Source organism: Macrobrachium nipponense, chromosome 32 (genome assembly GCF_015104395.2).
Source record: "Macrobrachium nipponense isolate FS-2020 chromosome 32, ASM1510439v2, whole genome shotgun sequence".
Taxonomy (NCBI): Eukaryota; Metazoa; Arthropoda; class Malacostraca; order Decapoda; family Palaemonidae; genus Macrobrachium; species Macrobrachium nipponense.
The window spans coordinates 9,030,771-9,053,128 of record NC_061094.1 but is presented as its reverse complement, the minus strand read 5'-3'; the positions used below and the strand labels follow the sequence as shown (position 1 = coordinate 9,053,128).

At 40.3% G+C, this 22,358-nt stretch overlaps 1 protein-coding gene across 3 annotated transcripts in view; it reads left to right on the top strand.

Annotated features, from left to right (window-relative positions):
* The window catches only part of LOC135207205 (TNF receptor-associated factor 6-A-like), a 47,972-nt gene extending 28,191 nt beyond the window's left edge, over window positions 1-19,781 (top strand). For 2 of the 3 annotated variants that reach the window (XM_064238804.1, XM_064238806.1), the window contains exons 4-5: window positions 13,266-13,449; window positions 17,976-19,781. In XM_064238804.1, the coding sequence (XP_064094874.1) occupies window positions 13,266-13,449; window positions 17,976-18,008 (217 nt within the window). In that variant the 3' untranslated portion in view covers window positions 18,009-19,781. Of the gene's footprint in view, window positions 1-13,265; window positions 13,450-17,954 lie in introns of all 3 variants that reach the window. The other variant, XM_064238807.1, reaches the window with a different exon arrangement.
* Window positions 19,782-22,358: the final 2,577 nt, after the last annotated feature.

Here is a 22,358-nt window from a genome sequence, read left to right as displayed (position 1 = left end):
GCGGGTCTGCCGCTAAACCAGGTTCCGTCTCGCCGCTTCTCGTTCGCGAGAAGAACCGAGTGGACGCTCTTCCAAGAAAGACCGTCCAGCCAAAGTTTTTGACGCCCGAGCTCGCTCGCCGTCAAGACAGCGGCGGCGGAGCAGAAGACTGGCGAGGAGCGAGGTACTATGAGTGATCGCGAGAGGTGCGCCGCTCGCGACCCGACCCCGCTATGACGCCGTATGGACCAGGCACGGTTCTAGGACCGACCAGGACATACGCGCAATTAGCTGGAGGCGACCGTCAGGGGTCTGCCGCTCTCCTCCTTCTGAAGGAGGAGTATCTAGGGATCTGTTCTTGTTGGAGGGACTGGACGGTCCTACTCCGCAAGACGCGGTTACTCCCGAGATACAGAGGAATTTGCAGAAGTCATTAAGCTGATTCGTCAGCATAATGACCCTGCGGAAGGATTGCCGCTCCCACCAGCAGAGCCCACGTCTCTGCTCGAGTCGTTTGGGGGCCCGAGAGGGAACCCAAACCGACGGTGGGTCTGCCGCGATCGGAGCTTGCCGATTCTGTCTCGAACCAGTGTCTCTCGTCTCCGGACAAGAAGGCTCTCTCAGTTCTGGCCGGTCGATCAAGCTACTTCCACCTCCTCTACTGCGACAGCGGCGTTTTCTACGTGTCTTCGGACACCGTATTTAAATACTCCTTCGGTCCTCCTGAGAGGTTTCGACCTCGACGAGGACTGGAATGAGTCGGAGGACGGTATCGGCTCTCTCCTGTCAGGTGTCGATCAGCAGCCCCCACCAGACGACGTTCACAGTGGCGGCAGACCCTTACCTACAGTGAGAGTTCGTAACCCTCCGCGGGGAAAACGTTTTCTCCTGACGATACGTTTTCCCAGACTCTGAGAGGCCATCGCCGCAAGGCGATGGCTGCTCCTACTCTTCTCCAACTGCTAGTTCCACTGGGAAGGCGAGCGAGTATCCAATTCCTTCCCCATTCCCTCCCTCCTTACGGCTACGAGGGAAAGGGGAAGGATCCTACAGAGATTTCTTTGTAGGATCCCACGTTCGGGACTGCGCTACCGGAGGGACCTTCGGGTCCTACCTGACGTAAGCCCCGGTCGTTGAGGAGGAATCCTGCTCCATTCTCGATTTCTACGGGAATCGAGAGGACCACCAGCCGATATCGTTTGACGAATTCGGTGGGGGTTTCGCAGACTGCTTAGAATTCTACGGAATTTCTAGCGCATTCAGAGTGTTCGAGTTTTTTTTACGATCTTCAAACACTTACGCGAGACCACGGTCCAAAGTGAGCGAGACGAGAATCCCCGATATGTTACACGATAATCGGGAACCTCGCCTATGCTCGAATTCCTGGAATTTCTAGCATTGTAAAGAAGACTGCTGAAAGAAAGAAACTATCTCACAGTAGGCGACCAACCTGGAATAGAGGAGATCGGACGGGAATATCCAGTTTGGCTTGAACTATCGTCTTAGTATTCTGTTCACCATTGAAGCTTTCCTTCGAGGAAGACTTCTCCTTCACTCTCTTTGATAGAGAACGAAGGTGGTCGATCTCCAATCCTTATTTTGTTTTCTTGAAGGAAAGAATTTAGGATGGAGATCGTTTGTTCAGAATCCTACAAATATACTACGTATATTAACCTCGCGACATGATCTGCTAAGCAGTTGAATTGTCCGAGGGTAGGCGCAATATCCTAGTTATTCTACGGATTGCGACTTAGACGAGAAGTATTCTAATGGAACTGCAACTCGGGGTTGCCTGCAACCTCCCAGGAGTTTTCAGTTTCAATTTTATATACTTATGGTTTTGTCACGACAACACCATTTCAACTTTATATTTACCGAAATTCGTTTCGCCTAAATAATTGCCCGAGCATATCTTTTATGCTCGGTAGTTCTAGCCGAACGCATTCCTTCGTGGAATAATGGATTACCTGGCAACTCCATGGATTGACGAGTCAGCAGGCTCAAACCAACCCTGCGTATTGAACTGCCTGATAGCAGCTCAGTATCAGCTGGGCCTCCGAGATTCACGGTCATGTATGTCTCTCTCTCCCCTGCTTGATTGACTACCGAACCGTATCTCTGCCTAACAATCATGGACTTAGGTCTCTGATTAACGGGGATTTTCGCAATAATGAAGGACCATCTACTGCGGTGACGCTAGATTCCATCGCCTTCGACATTGCGAGAATTTTCAACAGAGATATCTCTTGGACTCTTTCATCTTTCTGTTTACCGCACGGTAACAGAAGTCTGTACAAGTCTCCGCTGCATCGCACTGCGATAATGCGAATGATTTTGCAGACATCTGAGTTTGTCTTCAAAATATCTCGTATTCGTAGGTGTACAATTGTTCATTGTTCAACCCGAATTACAAGATGTGTCAGAAGACATCGCCTACTCTCCGACCTGACAGCTCTACCTCCAAATGTTCAGCCATGAGAAGCAGTTCTTCAGGCGGCTTTCACCTGTGTTTTCATTACCGAAGAACGCCCCGCTTTCATTGCAACTACGACTTCTCACCGGACAGCAATGAAATAGCGGTTAGCATTTTCAGTCATTTGTAAGCACAGGTTATGAATCTTGAGATCCTTCTCTCGATTCATATGTGAAGACGTAGGTTGCATTCAATATCTACCTTCGTCTTCAACGGTACATAGTGTTGTTTCTCCTTAGCTGAGATTCAACAAACATGAGATGTTTTACCTTCAGGGACCTCGGTCTCTAGAAGGCAATTGACTTTCGCCTGTTGGGTACATGCCTTAAGAGAATCATCACCTCGCTTGCTGCGGCATTGGTGACAAGCAAATACATCATTTTGTTTGGTCTCTCGGCATAACCCTTTAAAGGCGAAGGTCACGTGACTTACTCGGATGCTTGACAACTTGCCTCCTACCGAACGCAAGTCAGTCGGCAGCTGTCAGAGCGACCCGAGTCAGTTACGAATACGCTGTTGACTTAGTTCGGTTGTTACACAGCAACCATTACTCGAGTTTTAATAGCTTGTCACAGTACCCATACCATTGACACCCACCATGGAGTGTCGGTGTCCTATCCACTACCGAGAACTTCGCTGCATGGGGATAGGAGGAGGCGAGAGACTTCGTTGCTAACGGACAGACCAGTATGGGTACTGGACATCACCGAAGTAGAGAAGAGGGATAGGTCATGCGACTATTTCCTTCTTTTCCTCTGAGGAACGGCATGACTTCTCCTGCGAAGTCAGGCACCCAGGGGATGGGGATCCGTGACGCTCGATTTCGTACCGAACTTCGTAGCGAAGACTCAGAACCCTTGCGGTCCCTGACGATTGGTTCGAGTCGTTCACAATCCCCTCCCTAATGGACTTCACCGCCTTCGATGCGAAGGAGATGCTGCCTTGTCCACAAGAACTTCTCCTTGGCGCAGGTACTGAAGGCAGGGGTCTGGTCCAACCAGACCACATGCCCTTCCTTCTACCTTCGGGATATTGCCCACAGGTCCTTGGATCTTTTTCCTTGGGACCCGTGGTGTCTCCTAAACACGTTGTGTAGCGAACCCAGAACCCTCGCAGGCTGGACAGCATCGAGTCCTGGTGTGACCGTAAGAATGGATGGTGAATGAGAGTGTGACTGGCTCCTCTTCCCATCTTTTTCGTCCCCTCTACCTGTGGTTAGAGGGACACGGTCGTCACCCTGCTGGATAAGGGACAAGATGCAGGTGAGCTACTCCAACAGAGCCCCATCCTATCCCGTTCACTAGGGATAGGAGCATATATCCACCACTTCCTCCAAACAAGGGGGAGGAAGTGGATGCCAGCTTGAGACAACCCATACTTTATGTTGCCTCTTGCAAACAGGAACAAGTTCTTGCTTGCTGGTACGAAGAGATTAAACGCTTGCCTCTCTCTTTAGTACTCGGCCCAGAGGTCTGAACCATTGATCCTGGCGGTGCACACCCCGATCAATCGGACAGAGGCTTGGATCCCTCCCTCGCTCTTACGACCAGGGAGGCATTCCAGGGATGGACGAACACCAGTCTGTTCATCAAAAGACTCAGGATTCCTCCCACCAAGAAGTGAGTCTTCCTATTGTTAAAGCGGACCGATGGTTTGTATTACGTATCGGGAACAAACAAATGACAATTTGTCGAAAATTGCATTTTTCCTAACTATACAAAACCTGAGGTCCGTTTTACATATAGTCCCTCCTCATGCCACCCCTCACTCTGCGTATTTTGCATGGGCCAAAAGCAAAAGTGATTTGTTTACCTCCCAGTCGCGCGGGCGCGCGACTGTCGGACAAGCAGTTAACTACCGTCTCCACTCTTGTTCGAAGCTTACGACCGTTCCAGCTGCCGCTAGCTACTTCCTATTGTTAAAGGACCTCAGGTTTGTATAGTTAGGAAAAATGCAATTTTCGACAAATTGTCATTTTTATGCATGACACTTACCTGGCAGGTATATATATAGCTGTATTTTCTGAAGTCCGACAGAATTTAAAAAACTTCCGACACACGCAGTGGTCGGCCAGGTGGTTATACCCATTCCCGCCGCTGGGAGGCGGGTATCAGGAACCATTCCCATTATTTTCTATTCATAAATTTTCTGTCGCCGGTACTGAAAACACCTGTTTTCAGTACCTCCGGCTTAGGATTTTGGAAACTTCATTTGCCGCTAAGTATCCTAATTGTCTTTTTAATTTATTTACTTGGATTTGTGGCTAGGCATACGCTATCTTAAATTGATTTGAATTTGATTCATTTTTGCATAAGATATCTGAATCTAGTTAGGCTAGTTTCAGAGGGTGTTGTCTGCAAAGATAGGGTGTGGCTACCGAAAGCTTCGGTAGTTCCGCACTTGGGGGGCGCAATTAATCAGTAAACATGTCTATTTCCGTAAGGAAAAAGTATGATTCGTATGTACGCAATTAATCAGTAAACGTGTCTAATTCCGTAAGGAAAAAGTTTGTTTAGTATGTTACGCTTATTAATCATTACGAAAGTCAGGGTAGTGATACTGCTAACCTTTCCGGTAGACTTTAATTTTGCCTAACGCTGTTAGTATGGCCTACGGGTTATGACTATGTCTGCGAGAGGTGATCGCTCTCCTTCATTGTTGTGAAGAGTTCTACTTCTGTTTTTGTTACGCCTAACCCTGTAATGTTGCCTTCGGGCCCTAAAACAGTGTCTGTAGAGGTTATTGCCCTTTCTCTTATACTATTTCGATCGTAACTTAGAATCGAAAGTGTTTGCTTTAGAGAGCAATAGTGAAGTGGCTAAGTGCAGTGACAGTGCCCCTTGTGTAGTGGAGGGTGCGTCAGATCGGCCTTATAACGCCTCTAGGTCTAGACCTCTGTCGAACTCCCGAACCAAGGGAGAGGCATGTCGAAAGCCGAAGGAGGGTTACAGGGAACCCCACCGATCTGGCGTGCCTTCGGCAGTTTTCTGATGAAAATACCCAGACTGCCAAAGTGCGTGCACATGCACGAATCCTGAAGGATTGCTTCTCGTCCTCCGAGGCGTCCTCCCGCACAAGGGTTGGAGCTCTCGGAAGGACTCGCGCCCTCTAAGAAGCTTTATAGAAAGAGGACGCTTCACGTCCCTTCCCTTCTCCCTCGTTATGTGTTTCAGTGAGAAGTAAGAAGGCGAAAGTTGCCTGATCACGTGTACTTCTTTCCACCAAGAAATAGGAAAAAGAAGGCAGTTTCTCTCGCTGTTTTGACGCCTGTCAGGAGCGTGACGCTTTTCTGCACGCTTATTTGGACGATCGGCTTGAACAGGACGCTCGGATGGACGCACTCACCAGTGGACGCCGAGCGTCCTCGCCAGTGGCCGCCGAGCGCGCACCAGGACGCCGAGCGTCCTCTAGCCAGTGGACGCCGAGCGTCCTCGTCAACGAGGACGCCGAGCGCGCACCAGGACGCCGAGCGTCCTCGCCAGTGGACACCGAGCGCGCACAGAACGTTTCTGTTGAACTCTTCAAGCTCTTGTTTAAGATTTGAGCCTCAAGAAAGTGAACAGAACTTCGTCTTCGAAACCCAGCAGCAAGACTCGGTTCGTGAATTCAAGAGAGGTCTGTCAATATTATATTGCTTTTCGCAAAGGTGGATGGAGTTAAGGAAAGCTCAAGGGAAGATCTCGTTTTCTCTACCTCAGTCAAGACTTTGAGATAAGACAGTTTACGGGTTATGCAAAGGCTCGACGTCCTGAACGTCAGGATTTTCGGCAACGTTCAGTAGGATTCTTGCAAAGGCACTCATCAAAAGGACGCTCTTCAGGAAAGCGCAAGACAAGACTTCCTTTGCCATACTGCCAATAAATTTAAAGCTTTTTAGACCATCTGAAAGGGTTTTTCAGATGATAGATTTTGGTTAGTTTCTAGTCGAGACTTCCATGCCGATTGAGCATCGTCGTCTACCTACCGTAAGCCCAGTCTTTTTAACAGGATTCTTGTCCCTTCCTTGTTTGAGACGGGAATCGAAAATAAAAGGCTCGACTTCCTGGATTACGTTTTGTCAATTCAGTGACTTTCCCCCATTGACAATATACTATCGTTTTGTCAAGTAAGTGGGTCTCCCCTCATTGACAAAATATCTCTCTGTACCGTTAATGGGTTAGTTCTCATTGACAAACATCTCATTAACTTGATATTGCGTAAGCGAATAAGGACAAGGTTCGGAAGAGCTCTCCTTCCTCATTCGCAGACTCGTACAAGAAATAGACTTGTAGACTACGTCAATGAACGCTTATGTCCAGTAATTCTTAAAAGAAGCATTCCAGATGTTCTGCTTCGAATTTCTCTAAGTTTTGTTCATGAAACTTGCCTGTCAGATATGTATGTAGCTGTATTTCCGAATTCAGCTATATATATGTCTGCCAGGTAAGTATGAACAAACTTTATTGTGATATAATAAAATTTTTTTTTTGCCTTGCGTTATTTTACTACTGGTTGGTTCAAGTCATACACGCTTGCTGTAGTTACCTCTTCGGATGGCAACCGAGAGGTCTATTGTCTACTATTTTAAGGACATTTAATCGTCACTCCACCCTGCAGCCTTCCAGGAGTTTCCGATTTATCTTTTACCGTTGTATGGTAATGTTCTGACGACACAAACGTATCTATATATTTAGCGTTTTCTGTTTCGCTTAAATATACCAGCTTGAGAGTCTCTTTTTGTTCAAAAAATAACGGACCTATTTCTTCGTAGAATAGGGTAGCTGGCAACCCAGACATAAAGTTAAGAGACGACGTTCGTAAGCTGCTGGCTGCTGCTGTGTCTGACTGTCCAAGTTCCAACCGAGCCACCAGTAACAGATCGTCGCGCTGTCATGCGCTGTAGGCTACGTCTCTCTCTCCTGCGGGATTGACTGACTAACCGTATCTCTGTGCTGGCGGTTACGTCTCTCCTGCGGGATTGACTGACTAACTGTATCTCTGTCCTACAATCACGGACTTTAGCCTAAGATTGAGGGGATTTCCTACGTGAATGAATAAAACGTTTGCATTAGTTTTGCCTTACTATGTTCAACAGTTATCTCTTAATCCTTTCGGTGCTCGTTACCGCACGGTATAGAACTACGAGTCTACCGCAACATTGCACTTTTATATGCTCTCCTGCTTAGGCAAAGCGCAGCCTTATAGGGAAGTAAGCATACTCGGGGAGGGAATGGATGAGCTTGCTGGGGACCATTTCCTTCCTGAAGAAGTTTGTTTCCCCGAATAGACTGCAATTCAGACCACAGTTTTTTCCTACCGGGAAACTGAAATATTATTCAAGATCTAGGAATTATTCTGAACATCTCTCAGTGCGTCATGATAGAAAGAAGGTGCCGGACATCTGGATAGTGTTTCAGATGTCCTGGATCTTAATCTGAAAGAAGTAAATGCAATTCGGTAGTCCCTCCAGTCCTCGAAACGAGTTTTTGGAACCAGTGGTCCACATCAACTCTGATATTCCACAGCTCTCTCATATCTTAAGAAGTATCTTCTCTCGGTCCCTGCTCGAGTTTACGAGAAAGAGCCGATTATAACAACAGGCAGTAGAATGTAACGATCATCTAGAGGTTCGTTACAGGATTGCAAAAGTCCGTACGAATCGTCTCGATCGACGGCAGCAACGATAGATTACTAACATGCTAGGTATTTTAATTAAGTGGTGTTCTTTTTATGGTTGTCTGAGAGGGTTATTTCCTCTTCAGTATGTGAAGTGTAATGTGTTACGTTAGCTTTGTGTGTGGTTCAGGTGGTCTCAACTTATCCTAGCATGAATGCCCCTGGTAAGAGAGGGCTAGGGTTTCCTGTCAACAAATTGGTCCCGTCCAGTTGTCAGACCCTTGTTATTAGCTTTCTCAACAAACAGGTCACATCCTAGTTGAGAGCTACTAAGGTTTAGCAGGCTAAGAGGCAGGACCTACGAAGTCAGCTACCTTAGCAGGTAAGGAACTTAAATAATAATTTTAAAAATTAAGTTAATTTTTGATTATGACGATGTTGCTGTCTGTGACCCACCTCCAAATGTGTCAATCAGCTATATATATACCTGCCAGGTAAGTGTCATGCATAAAAATGATATTGTTATGATACAATAAAGTTTTATGCATACTTACCTGGCAGTATATATAATTAAATTCCCACCCTCCTCCCCTCAGGAGACAGGGTTCAGAGAAAATCTGAGGAAAACGGGAATAGTTCCAAGTACCAGCGCCACGGGAACGTGGGGGAGATCACCTGAACTACCAGTGGTCTAGCGGTTGCCGAGAGTTTTGAAAATTCTGCCAGTGCGAACAGACAACAGAGAATGTTGTTTGACAGATTTGCATCTGTCAAACAACAAAGACCTTCACGATCATTGAGGTCTGTGGAATCTCGATTCTAGCTCACCATCTACTTTTTGCCTCGCCTGTTTTCTCGGAGTCAGACACTCGTGCGAGATCAGGCGACATATAGTAGCCCTGAGTTTCTTATTGACGAAGTCGATTGCGGACGACGTTGGGTTGCGTTGATACACCCCCAAGGTTTGCTTAGATTGAATCGCCCAGGCAGTCCAGACACTCAATCCTTCAGCTAAGAATAGTGCCTTTTGGTCTTCAGGGTACAGCCTTGCTGTCCTTGATTCGTCTGACTGGTCAACTGGTCGTTCACCTGACTTTAGTACAGACTGTGCATTTCCGGATCGAAGCTTTCAATATGGAACTTAGACGTAGTCTGAAGTTCGTGATGTCAAAGCATTCGAACCTCTCCTGCCTGTTAACTTCTTGTATGTGATCAGGAAGGCCTTCTTCTAACCACCCTAGATACGACAAAGAGGGTTAGTGAGATTTTAAGCCATCGTCACAAGTTTTGGCTTTAGAGAACACAAGGAGGTGTGCTCTCTAAGCCTTTCGTTATGGCCTAAGAATGGAAACCCTTTTTGTCCTTGGGCCAGGATCTTGGAAGCAAGGATGGCACAAGTTAGTGGGCAGGAGCCAGAGAGAGTCCTGTGCCCTGTCAGGTCTCTCAAGTTTTATCTACTTAAAATCAAGAAAGTCGAAGTCAGTCGGGCAATCTGCAGTGTTCCGAAAAAGACCAGACTTGCCCATATCGAAGTACACCCTGGTTTTAGGGTTAAGGAGTTCTTTCAAAAAAATGCTCCTTCATTGTGTTTGCACAAAGATTGAAAGCTTTTTATCTGAATGCTCACGAGGTGAGGGCGCGGCCTCGGAAGCATTTCAACAGAGCATGGCACTCAGCAACATCCTGAGTACCATGTTTTAGCGAAGCAACTCTGGGTTCACTTCACACTCCCTGCGAGATGTGAAGATGGCATATGAGATCTGCTGCTCGCTAGGGCCATACGTGTCTGCAGACACAATCTTGGGGCAAGAAGTACTACTCATCCTATCCTGTAGAAAATGGTTATGGAAGAGCTCTTAATTTAGTTGTGGAGTCGCTGCACGGCGACTTCTTAACTCTGAAGCCTTAGTTAACACACATTAACTTTGGCTAGGTTGGTCAGGTGGTGATATATATAATATATATATATATTTATTTTACTTCTTAGCCCTCATGGTATGGTCAATATGGTCTAGTCACATTGTGGTCACGCCCCCAGTTGACAGATCATCTGGAGTGCACCAGCTTCATAGGTCTCTACCTCGCTGGCAACTCTAGTAAAGCAGAAGCAGACTTGGGTGACAGTAATCACGAAGTCGGCTATGCTAACAGGTGGAACCAAGATGTAAATCATCTGCATGCATTTGTGTCCCAAAATCCTTCTATTCTGTCCCTTCCCACCTCCAACGGTGGGGTTCAACTATATATATATATCTGACAGGTAAGTTCATGAGCAAAATGATATTGTTATGATACAATAAAGTTTGTTCATACTTAACTGGCAGATATATATATATTCAAGTACCCACCCACCTCCCCTCAGGGGACAGTGGAAATAAAAATTATGAATAGAAAATGGGAATGGTTCCTGATACCCCATCCCCGCCTCCCAGCGGCGGGAATGGTACTAACCACCTGGCCGACCACTGCGTGTGCGGAAGTTTTTTTAAATTCTGTCGGACTTCAGAAAATACAGCTATATATATACCTGCCAGGTAAGTATGCATAAAACTTTATTGTATCATAACAATATCATTTTTAATAACAAAAGTATGAGCAAGCAAAGTTTTAGATGCTTTTAGAATTATTTTGTGACTTTTCTCTGCAGGCTCCCTTAGCTGTAAAGATAAAGCATTTGTATTCAAAAGTAACAATTTTATAGGAAACAAATGAAACTAAAAGTAAACTTCAGGTACTTTTTCCAATGTGGAGTATGTAATAAACCTTCTGTCATTGGAGATTCTTTTAGTAAAGTTTATATATAGTATAATCACTTTTGAGGTGTTATATATTATAAAGATATTGAAAAGGAGTTAAAAAAATATTGAAAGAGCAGGAAAGTTAAAAATAAGTTATGATAGTTTTCTAAAGATATTATTAGACAATAGGAATTAATTTTCATGTTCTTACCTATCATGTGATTATGAAGCAATTGTATGGAATAAACCAGCATCTTGGTATAATGACATGGCTCTGCTTTTGACAGTAATTCAGAAGAAATGAGTGCCTGTTACTCTGTTTAACTGTAAATTATAATTTTATGCTACAGATGTATGTGTGTGTAGCTATGTATACAACAAAGGAACCCTGTACATTATATCAGATGTTAAACATCTCATTTTAGGCTATCTAATGGAAACATTTGATAGTACAAACTTGTATTTATAAAAAGGATCATGTGCATTGTGATTAGAATGGTTTAAATACAGGAGCAAATGGTCCCATTAGCCAGTCATTGACATGGAAATTTTGATTGCAAGCGATCGCCAGATGGCTGATTTGAAAGGTCTCATATTCTTAATGGTGGGTCACAAACAGACCTCATCTGGTGAATTCCCTCTCCATTTGCTTGCAGATAAATCATAATGTCTCTTTTACTGATGACTGCAGTATTTTATGATTTCCATTTGCACGGGCTAGGTCTTTAAACAACACTATTGTTTTTCCACTCAATACTGTGCCCAGAGTCCCATGCACAAAGGAAAACTTAGATGTTTTACACATATCTGACAGATCTTTTGGGTTCCCGCAAATTTTGGAGCAGGGAGTGGCCCTTTTGCTTGATGTATATCTTTTCACATTCTTTGCAAGGATGTAAATATCTGTGGACAAATATCCTTATACATACATTACCAATTTTGACAAAGCTTACTCTGATTACCTTTTCCACCTAGTTGATGTTCATCAGGTGATCATTGGGATAAGTCCTGAGGGACCTCATTTATCTTTTTTTTTTTTTTTTTTTTTTTTTTTTTCTAACTGGTTTCCAGCTGTGCGCCTAGAAGATTATCCTTATTGTTAAGACCCTCAGGTTTGTTAGCTATGAAAAATACAAATCGATTAAAAATTTGTCATATTTCTATATACAGGCAGTCCACGGGTTACGACGGGGGTTCCATTCTTGAGACGCGTTGTAACCCGAAAATCGCCATAAGCCGGAACATCACCAAAAATACTAAGATAACCTTACTTTTAATGCTTTGGGTGCATTGAAAACTATGTAAACTGCATTCTTATTGCATTTTGCATCAAAAAAACCTTCAAATATTGATTATTTTGCATTTTTGGTGTCATATTTCTTCTGCCAGATCAGCGTTGTAGGCGTCGTAACCCTGGAACATGCGTCGTAACCCTGGAAATAATTTCTGATAAATATAATTAAAAAGCGCCTTAACCTTGGAACGTCGTAAGCCGAACCCTTCGTAACCCGGGGACTGCCTATATTCACTCTTTGCTGGTATCAGTTCTTACTTGCTTGGTTGATATATACCAGCAGTTATTGGAAGGACTGACTTTCTTAACTCACGTTCTGTAGAGTAACTCCTGTTTCCCCTATCACCTTTTCCTCTTGCTGCTTGTCTCACATTCACTTGCAGTTTTTGTAGGCAGGTTCAAGATGTAGTCCCAGTTGTTGTTGTTTCTTTATATTTCAAATGATTGCTTCTTAGTCAGGATTGAAGTCTTGAGGTTGACTCAATTTTATGCCTGCAGTATAGATAATATCATATATTTTTTCTCTGAGATTTTGCAAGGTTGGCTTTCTCTTTAATATTTTCATTACTGTGTGCTTTTGATTTAGATGTGTACCTTCATCTGGTCTTTAACTGTCACAACTTGTCATCTTTCTAGTTGGACACTGTCAGACTTCATTCTGTTACAACTTTGCAAGAAGTCTGTATGCACGGTATCTTATGAGCATTTTCTAACAGGACTCCTGTCCAGTTCCTGAGACCCTGTTCAGTTGGAGCTTTGGGTTCTTATATTCATTCTTGTTTGCGTGCTCCTTTATCTTATCAGGTCCTTTTTGACTTGACAGCAACAGCCGTTTGTTGTGCATCCAATAAGCTTTTTTCAGACAAACAAGGTTACTCTCCTCCTGACTCCAAGACTGTTGCAGATAGACTATAGGAAAGATTCACTTAGCTACTGAGAACTGAGCCACCTCATCTTTTTCAATTTTTCTACAGTGGATTGATATGTGGACTCCGTGTGTGCAACGTGTGAATAGGATATGTTAAAGAGTTTATATTACAAAATTTATTTTAGTTTTTAAAAGTAGTGGGCATTAATTTGCTTCCTTTCAAGGTTTTGTGGTATGAACTATTGATTATTTCCTGCTTGATGCAGTATTTGTATGGATAAAAATTAAACTGTTAAAAGACTTTCTTTCATTGTACAGTGAGAGTAGCAGTCGGTGTCCTGTTGACAATACGCCACTATTGGAGAGTGACTTGTTTGCAGATTCTTGTGCTGAAAGGGAGATACTACAGCTTAAAGTAAAGTGTCCAAACCATGCACTTGGATGTTCAACAGTTGTGGATCTCATGTACATAGAACATCACACACAGGCATGTTCCTGTCAGGTAAGAAATTACTATCTTAAATTTGTGATGTTTCTTTAACATAAAAGAAATCACTAGTATCAGACTACGTATTTGTTAATTCTTTATTTTGTACTTTAGGAGGTATATAAAACTTTATGAATGTGATAGAATAGGACAGCTTCGTAAAGTAAAATGTCAAAGATCTGAGGTTCAAAGATCAGGATTTCTTATAGGTCTTGACATTTTCTTTTTGAGATCCCAAAAACACCTAGAATATTAAGGTAAGGGAAATCTAATGTATGAGGCTAAACCATAATAAACCAAAAATAATAAGGGAAAGAGATAAGGTAAGGAAACACTAATGTTTGAGGGCAAACTTAGATATACAGTAGAGACCCGGTTCACGACCGTATTAGTACTCGACATAATCGGATTTCGCCACTAAATTTCCAATAAACTTTGTATCTGTTTTCAACCAAAAAACCAGTTTCCGACCCCCGACCATATGTTGTTTGTAAACAAAACTGTTTCCGTCAGCCGCCGCTAGTTGGCGTCATCCAGTGCTACCAAATGTAGCATAATTTCATGTTTTTTAGCACAATTTGACCCAAGAATTGGAGCTTAGCATAATTTCTTTCACACTTAGGGTCTAGTACAATTTTAGAATGTATTTTCACAAAATAAAATTTTAAATCAAAAATGCAGAAAATTCCTCAATTTCATACAGCTATAGTGAATGTATCTACAAGTGAAATTGCCTCAAAAGCAGCACTAACAAATGAGTTAATTGCTAAGTTTGAACCCAACTAAGGAATGTTAAATTTTGTGAATATGAATAAATACCCACAGTGGCATGACAAACGATCAGTAAAGTGTTAATAATGTTTTTTCTTCATGAGTAAAGAATTACTTTTTTTCCTTTTTTAAGTTTTATTTTTTTCAGTAATCAAAATTTTAATTATGTCTGAAGCGATTTTCACACAATTTTCAAGTATTTATTCATTATGTATGTGATCTGTTAAAGAAAAATAGTGTTTCAGTGACATGATAATGATCAAGTAATAAGTACGTATGTTTTTCTTCTTGAGTAGAGGACGCTGGTTTGTTGTTTACCTTTTTTTTAGTTTTAATTTTTGCAGTAAAAATAGCCAGTAAATAACAAAATGTTATATTTGAAAAGGAATTAATTTTCCACACATTTCAAGCAATTTTATTAATTGTTTATGTGACCTGGTAAGAAAGAAAAATGGTTCTGAGTGGCATGATAATGATGCAGTAATAAGTAAAATTTGTTGTTTTTCTTCACATTTGTATGTGTGATCTTCACACATTTGTCAAATAGTATAATAGTGATTGCATATCAAATAGTGTACTAGTGATTGCGTATGTGATCTATTAAAGAAAATGGTGTTTTATTACGAGTTTCCTAACATGTAAAGATCATCAAATTATTAGTTATAATATTGTCTGTTTCGTCACTTTTTATCATTTCACCTAATATATAAATGTTTTAAATTTCCATTACATCGTTGTTTTAGCTCGAATGTATTAGAGAAATGAGATAATGATAGATTAATAGCATAATTCTGGCACAAAATTGCACCATATTTGGCATAAATTCTTGCTTGGACCGACTAGCATAATTTAGCAAAACGGTTGGTAACACTGGTGACGCCACTCAGCATTGTTTAAAGTCCGCAACTAATGTTTACAAACATTCAAACATGTGTCGTGTCTTGTACACCTTGCGCGCATTTTCGTTTGCTTTTTCGGTGGTATCAACTCTATACGCAATTACCTTTGATTCATCATGGGTCCCAACATTACTACTGGCTATCTATTAAAACCTTTTTGCTATTGTTAATCTCTGAAATAATGGAAAAGCGTTTTCCTTCTTCAAATGTTTCCATCATTTCCAACTCCAAAATAAACCTTAAGTTTCGTCTATCCTCTCTCTGCATGAAAGTGATGAGCGAAAAAAGATTTAATCAACGCACCCTTGCTTGATTTTTTTTCAAGCGTAGACATATTCTAAAACCATGCTCACACTTGAGGCGCGAGTTTCAGTAGCAAATGCAATACGTATTTAAGTGTTTAGGTTTGGAGTGAAGGCAATGTTTACTAGTACGTTAGGTTCCAAATGACGCGGTTCGGTAGTGAATGCAATCTTTAAGCTTTGTTAAGCTTTCCGGTAAAGAAGAAGTTAGTCATAGTTTATATCAGAGAAGCCACTATGCCATATTAAGTGCGTAGTAATTAAGAAATTAAGAAGAATCTTTTATGTCGTACTGTAATACGTTAATGTTTATGTGTAAGATTTGGTAGCGAACCAGTTACATACGTAACATGTTCGGTTGTAGCAACGCAATCTAAGCTTTTTAAGCGTGCCGGTAAAGAAGAGGTTAGCCTTAGGTTAACTCAGAATCCGCTACGGTATACATTAATTATAGAAATTAAGTAGATTCTTTTATGTCTACTGTAAAAATACGTCATTGTTTACGTGTGAGATTTGGTAGTGAAACTACTGTCACATACGTAACGTGTGCCGTTCGGTAGCGAACGCAATCTTAATCTTTGTTAAGCTTGCTGGTAAAGAGGAAGTTAGCCTTAGCTTAATCAGAGAAGCCGCTATGGTATAGAATAATTATAGAAATTAAGAAGATTCTTTTATGTCTACTGTAAAAAGATGTCAATGTTTACGTATGAGGTCTGGTAGTGACACAGTTTACATATGCAACGCATGCGCGGTAACGAACGCAATCTGTATGCTTCGTTTATAAGCGTCATCGTAAAAAGAAGAAGAAGAAAAAAAAAAGAGGTTAGCTTGATATTAAACTCAAGAGATGCTGGTACGTAATGGTATAGTAATTAAAGACATTAAGAAGATTCTTTTACTTATGCGTACGTATATATGTACCATGCAGTACCATAATAATTGTCAAAGTCCAATAAGCTTGAAACCAGCCCAGATATTGGACAATTTGCCGTAAAAGACGCACCTTTTTTATAAGGACATTTATGAAACAAAATCGTTAGTATCATAACATTACATTTACTGAAAGATAATTTTCAAGCGATTTTGTATACAGTATTGCAGTCAACTCCGTAAAAGATTTACAATAAATTAATATCGAATGTAAATGTTTTTAGGCTTATAGCGAGATACTTTACTACTATAGTCCCGATAAAAACCACCAGGGCTGCGCTATGGTTTATTTACATCCTTAAATGCCGACTTACTGTAGGCGAATTTTTGCAAGTTTTTGATAAATATAAATTGGGTTTAATTTTAATAGTTTATTAATTTACTGTAATAATTAGACTTGCTTTTCAATGTTTTTATTATGTTAGCAACACGTTTTATGCCTACCCACTACACTACGTTCTACTTACTATTTACCTAGGTAGCCTATGGATCTTGGTCAACAATCAGTTGGACACAGGCTAGTTTTCTTTTATACTGTATATTATACATTTAAAATTATAAATATACGTTTAACATGATATTTATTTAACTTTTAACTTATTTAGTTGTAATTTACATGTAATGTATTGTATAAAAAGGCAAGGTTAGGGTAATAACTGATGGTCAAGAACGGATTAATCCATTTTCAGTTATTTCTTATGGGAAAACTTTATTCATTTCTCGAAATAATCGAATTTCGACGCTCCTTCTGGAACGAATTATCGTCGAGAACCGAGGCTCTACTGTACAATTCAGTATAGTACTAACTTGGGTACTGTATTCTCAGCTAAAATAGTTAAAATATTATGAATTGAAATTACAAACTGCATAGCTTTTCCATTAATTCTATCATTATTAATGATAACTTCAATGAAAAATAACCAAACGAGAATCATTATTTTATTTTTATTTTTGGAACAAAAACAATTAGAACAAAAGAATGTAAGGTTGGAATAACTATTGTATGAAGCCCACACTTAATAAACATTTTAGAGTGAATTTGTTTTGTATTTCTAGTTAAATTATTACAGTCGACCCCCACATATTTGTGTTTCCAGATTCACAGCCACCTATTTGCAGATTTTTCTATGGAACATATATACACATTATTCACAGAAAATTTGTCTTTTCATGGTATTTTTCATTGAGCAATATTCACTAATTACTGTATTTTCATATAAATTTTGTGACTAAATGCATTTTTTGATACAGCTATTAAAATGCTCAGGTATAAACATTTTAGAGGGATTTTCTGGGTGTTTGAATGATCAAAACTCATATTTAAAAGCAACTTTAGAGGCGTTTTAAGTACTATTTGTGGATTTTTGCTCTTCAATTTTTTAATCTTAAAAAATTTTAGACGTTGTTGAGACTGGTTATATTATTTTATTGCAGATTTTTTTAGTCTTGCATTTGTGTAATCCTGCTTGATTTGTGCCAATAGATTTATGTTCCTAACTTTTTCATTGACATTGATTCATCACTGTTTTGTATCCATTAGAACATGAAGAGTATTTGATATGATGGTGCCTTTGGTAATGTTGTAGTAATAATATATTTCTTATTTAATCACTGACAGGTTATTCTTTTGATATGACAGGGTGCAGAAATTAGTTGCTTACTTAAGAGCTGAGAGCATTCATTACTACAGGGGAAAATGGTAATGGTCCTTTTTTAGCATTTTTTAAACAACAGTATCGAGTGTACGTAGTGATATGTAGCAGAGATTAACATGTGTACATTCGTAATATACCTGTACATGTTGTGCACAAAATATTTATTTTCCAAGTATGTTTATTGCATTGCAGCTTTCACCTTGTGCTTTTACCTGATTCACCCTTTTTTTTAATTTTTTTTTATTTTTAGAAAGGGTATGCTTTTGGTTTTCACAGAGTTTTAAAGAGATGAGATTACTTATAATGATTGTTGACCTATATGCCACCTTTATATATGTCACCTAGTCGAGCAATAAGTTATGTTGTCATATTACATTAATTTTCCAACAGCATTTGTTATGTCAGTATCACTGAAGTGAATGTTTCAAGTTGAATTTGAATCTGATAGCATCGAGAAGGTAAATCTGTGCAGCTGAGGAGACAAAAAAGTAAATTTCTTAGGATTTGCACCAGCTTTATGTACTGGTGTACTGTATAATCATTAACTAATTACATTCCTACCAGAAGGTGTAAGCTATAAGTTCTTTTTTCCGTTTTGATTTCATTGTGTATTCCTATCAGCTGTTTATACAGACAATTCTTCAGGATCTTTTTTGCAATTCTATTACTTTTAACTTTACAGGGATTGACAGGAAAGACATACTCTCACTCCTATGCCCTGTTAGAACTTTTAAAAGTTAACACTTGTTTGGTAGACCATTCTGCCAATGCTTGTTCATCACCTACTTAGGTCCTCATCAGCTATTGTCCAAATATACTGGGTGGTTTTTGGCATAGACTAGCTGTTACAAGGCACTGATTTTTAATCTAAGAGGACTGTAGATGTTTGGAATTCATGCTCTGTTTAATTCAGCTGCATATGTTGGCAAGTTCCTGGATTTTCATTCTACATTGGATGTTTCTCACATCACAAAATTTAAGGGCCATTGGTTGTTTAAGCAGGTAATCTCTTTTTCTAATTGTGGCTCTCATTTTTATCTCATTTTTCACAACTCATCATTTCATCCAATGCTAACAAGCTTCCACTTTACAAAGGCATACAACCCTTCCAGTTTTTACCACTCCACCAGCTTTATATTCAGATCATATCAAGAACTTGGAGTAATCTTACATTCTTTAGTGGGTTGATGTGACTAATTTAATACAGTTTTTTATTACCTGATCATGTCTTCTAAATCAAAGAGGTGGTTTCTAAAGTAACTCTTTAGTATTTAGCTGTATGTAGTAAGGCAAATGAAAAATGTTTTGAAATAAAGTCCCTCCATTTGGGTGCAGATATATTGAAATGAGAATTCTATTTCTTGCTGAATATTGGGATGAGAGATTTCTGGGGTATACTACCTCACTTCCGTAGGATATCTTTCATCCCTGAGAGGACAAAATTATTGTCATCTCAGTTAAAATTTTAGCAGGTTTTGTTGACATATTTTGTAATATTACCAATTTTAGAACATTCTTATTTACTATATTATATAAGCATGACTTTAAGAAAACAGCTTCAACCTTAGTTTTTCTGTGTGCAGTGATTTAAAATTATAACTAGTTCTGAGTTTTTCCACTTGACCATTCACTAGCATTGTAGTTAGCTTGATTCACAGTAACTGCCAGTTTTGGAAAGTTAATAATTATTTGAGGATGTTGGTCTTACACATATTTCTAATCCCTTTGCACTAGATGCCCTGACAACACTACACTACATGCAGTGTATGATTTTCCCTAACCCTGTCTTGAGTAGGATTTCACATAGAATTGCTGTTTTATTTTATAATTTTTTTTATCTAAAATACTGTAGTATGATAAAGACTGATATATTGATTTAGCTGTAAAATGATAGTCAAAACTGGTTTTTGCCCTGCACTGGTACTTCAACTTATCAGATTTCATCGCTCATTGAATATGTCTAAGCCTGGATAAATAATACTTCATACTTAATGGAGTAATTGGGTAAGTGTGCCAAATATGGGGATGTTAAAATGAATGCCACAGATACTTGTCAAAGCTTGTGAGGTTGTTTCTTTATTTCCGACCCATCAATATCCCACTCTTGACGGGTTTGCAGTCTTTTATGTTTAAAATAATTGGCTCCAAGGCAATCTGGCTGAGCTAATCTAGTGTAGATGTACTCTTGCTTCAGTCTCGTTTCATATGAATGAATCTGTAATCAAACTATTGCCAGGCATTTGCTAGTACATAAACAAGAAGATTCTGTAATCCTTAGGTCTCGCAAAGAAAGTTAATACTATCCAGAAAGGAATGTATTCATTAATGTATAGAATTCACTGACAAAATAAATGCAGAAGTGGCAATACAAAAAGATTGATGTTCCTTTAATCTTATGGTTCCTGGTTAATTGAAACATCCGATTTCAATCAAGGTTTAGTGGAAAGTTTTTGCAGTACAGTGTTAGTATATACTGTACAAAAATATATATTAAAAATTAGAATATACTCTACTGTTACAATAATACTATAAATAACCAGATCAGTTAAAAACTTGTAAATGATATGTATCAATGTTTTTGGACAGCTTTTATTTCCTCAGCCTATCCCCTCCACAGCTGCTGCTGTCCTGACCTACATTTTTTATATGCACAGTATTTTTATTCTATATTTTTTTTATATTACATGCCATTGTTCATCCAGAAGACAGACCAACCAGTATTGTACAATTCCCATATTGTTAGTCTTAGCTAGAATAAAGATCCTTGAACAGGAAAAGATACCAAATGAGTGGCGTGGGAGTATATTGATCCCAATTTTTAAAGGGAAAGGCGATGGCCAAGATTGTGGTAATTATAGGGGCATTAAATTGATGTCCCACACTTTGAAGATACTGGAAAGGATGATAGATGCTAGACTGAGAGAAGAAGTACAAATAGGTAAAGAGCAGGTGGGATTTATGAAGGAAGGGGAACAACAGATGGTATATTTTGTCTGAGGCAACTAATGGAGAAATTCGTAGAAAGGCAAAGGGACCTACATATGGTATTCATTGACCTTGAAAAGGCTTATGACCGAGTCCTGAGACAAGAGGTATGGAGGAGTCTGAGGGAGAAGATGGTGCCAGAGAAGTACGTGCGATTGATACAAGAGATGTACCGAAATGTATTTACCAGAGTGAGGAGCAGTGTTGGGGAGACAGAGGGTTTGAGGTGAGAGTAGGATTACACCGGGGTCGGCTCTGAGTCCATTTATCTTTAACATAGTGAATGGATGTTATAAAAGAGGAGGTAAGGGAGACAGTACCAGGAACATATTGTATGCCGATGATATTTTTCTGTGCGTAGAAAGCAGGGAAGATCTGGAAGTGAAATTGGAAAGATGGAGACAAGTAGTGGAGGACAGGGGAATGAGAATGAGTAGATCTAAGACAATATATGTGTACCACACTGATGGGGGAGATATAGAAAGTATTCAGCTTGGTGGAGAGCAAATAAAGAGAGTTGATAAGTTTAAGTATTTGGGATCTTTTGTTTAACGCTGGAGGAAAGCATGGAAGAAGAAGTAAAACATCGGGTACAGGCAGGCTTGAACAACTGGAGAGTGGCTCTGGAGTTCTTTGTGACAAAAGAGTACTGCTTAGGTTAAAAAGGAAAATTTCACAAGACGGTGGTAAGAACAGCAATGCTGCTAATGGTACGGAAACAGCAAGCATGAGAAAAACAGAGCAGAAGAAGATGGATGTGGCAGAAATGAGAAATGCTTAGGTGGATGTCTGGGATGACAAGAGAGGATAGGATCAGAAATTACTACATTGAGGGGGTCAACTAAGGTTGTGGAAGTATCAAAGAAGTGCAGGAGGGGAGACTGAGATGGTAAGGACAACCTGTTGAGAAGAGATGAGGACCACGCTGGGAGACATACTATGGGGATGGAGATTCAAGGAAGAAGAAGAAGAGAGACCAAGAAAGAGATGGAAGGACTGTGTGAGAGGAGAATTACATGAGAAGGGAATTGATGAGGCAGAAGTGCAGGATAGAAATAGATGGAAACGGCTCATCCGAAACGGCGACCCCATATAAAAATGGGAAGAAGCTGGGAAGAAGGAGAGATTGGACACAGTATAGAAGTAGGTATAAAAAGGACTAAGGCAAGAGGTCACTTTCCTTTGCTTACAATATCTACCAAGATTTTCCCATTCACTCTACTTATGCACACATGGCAACAACATGCAGGCCAGCCAAGATTCTCATTACTCTTTCGTCAGTTTCAGCATTCACATGCCCCCAAGTGTGCTCCAGAATAATTTTGCATTCATAATGCCATATTGACAAAATGTCACAGTTACTGCCAAGGAAAGCAAAGTGC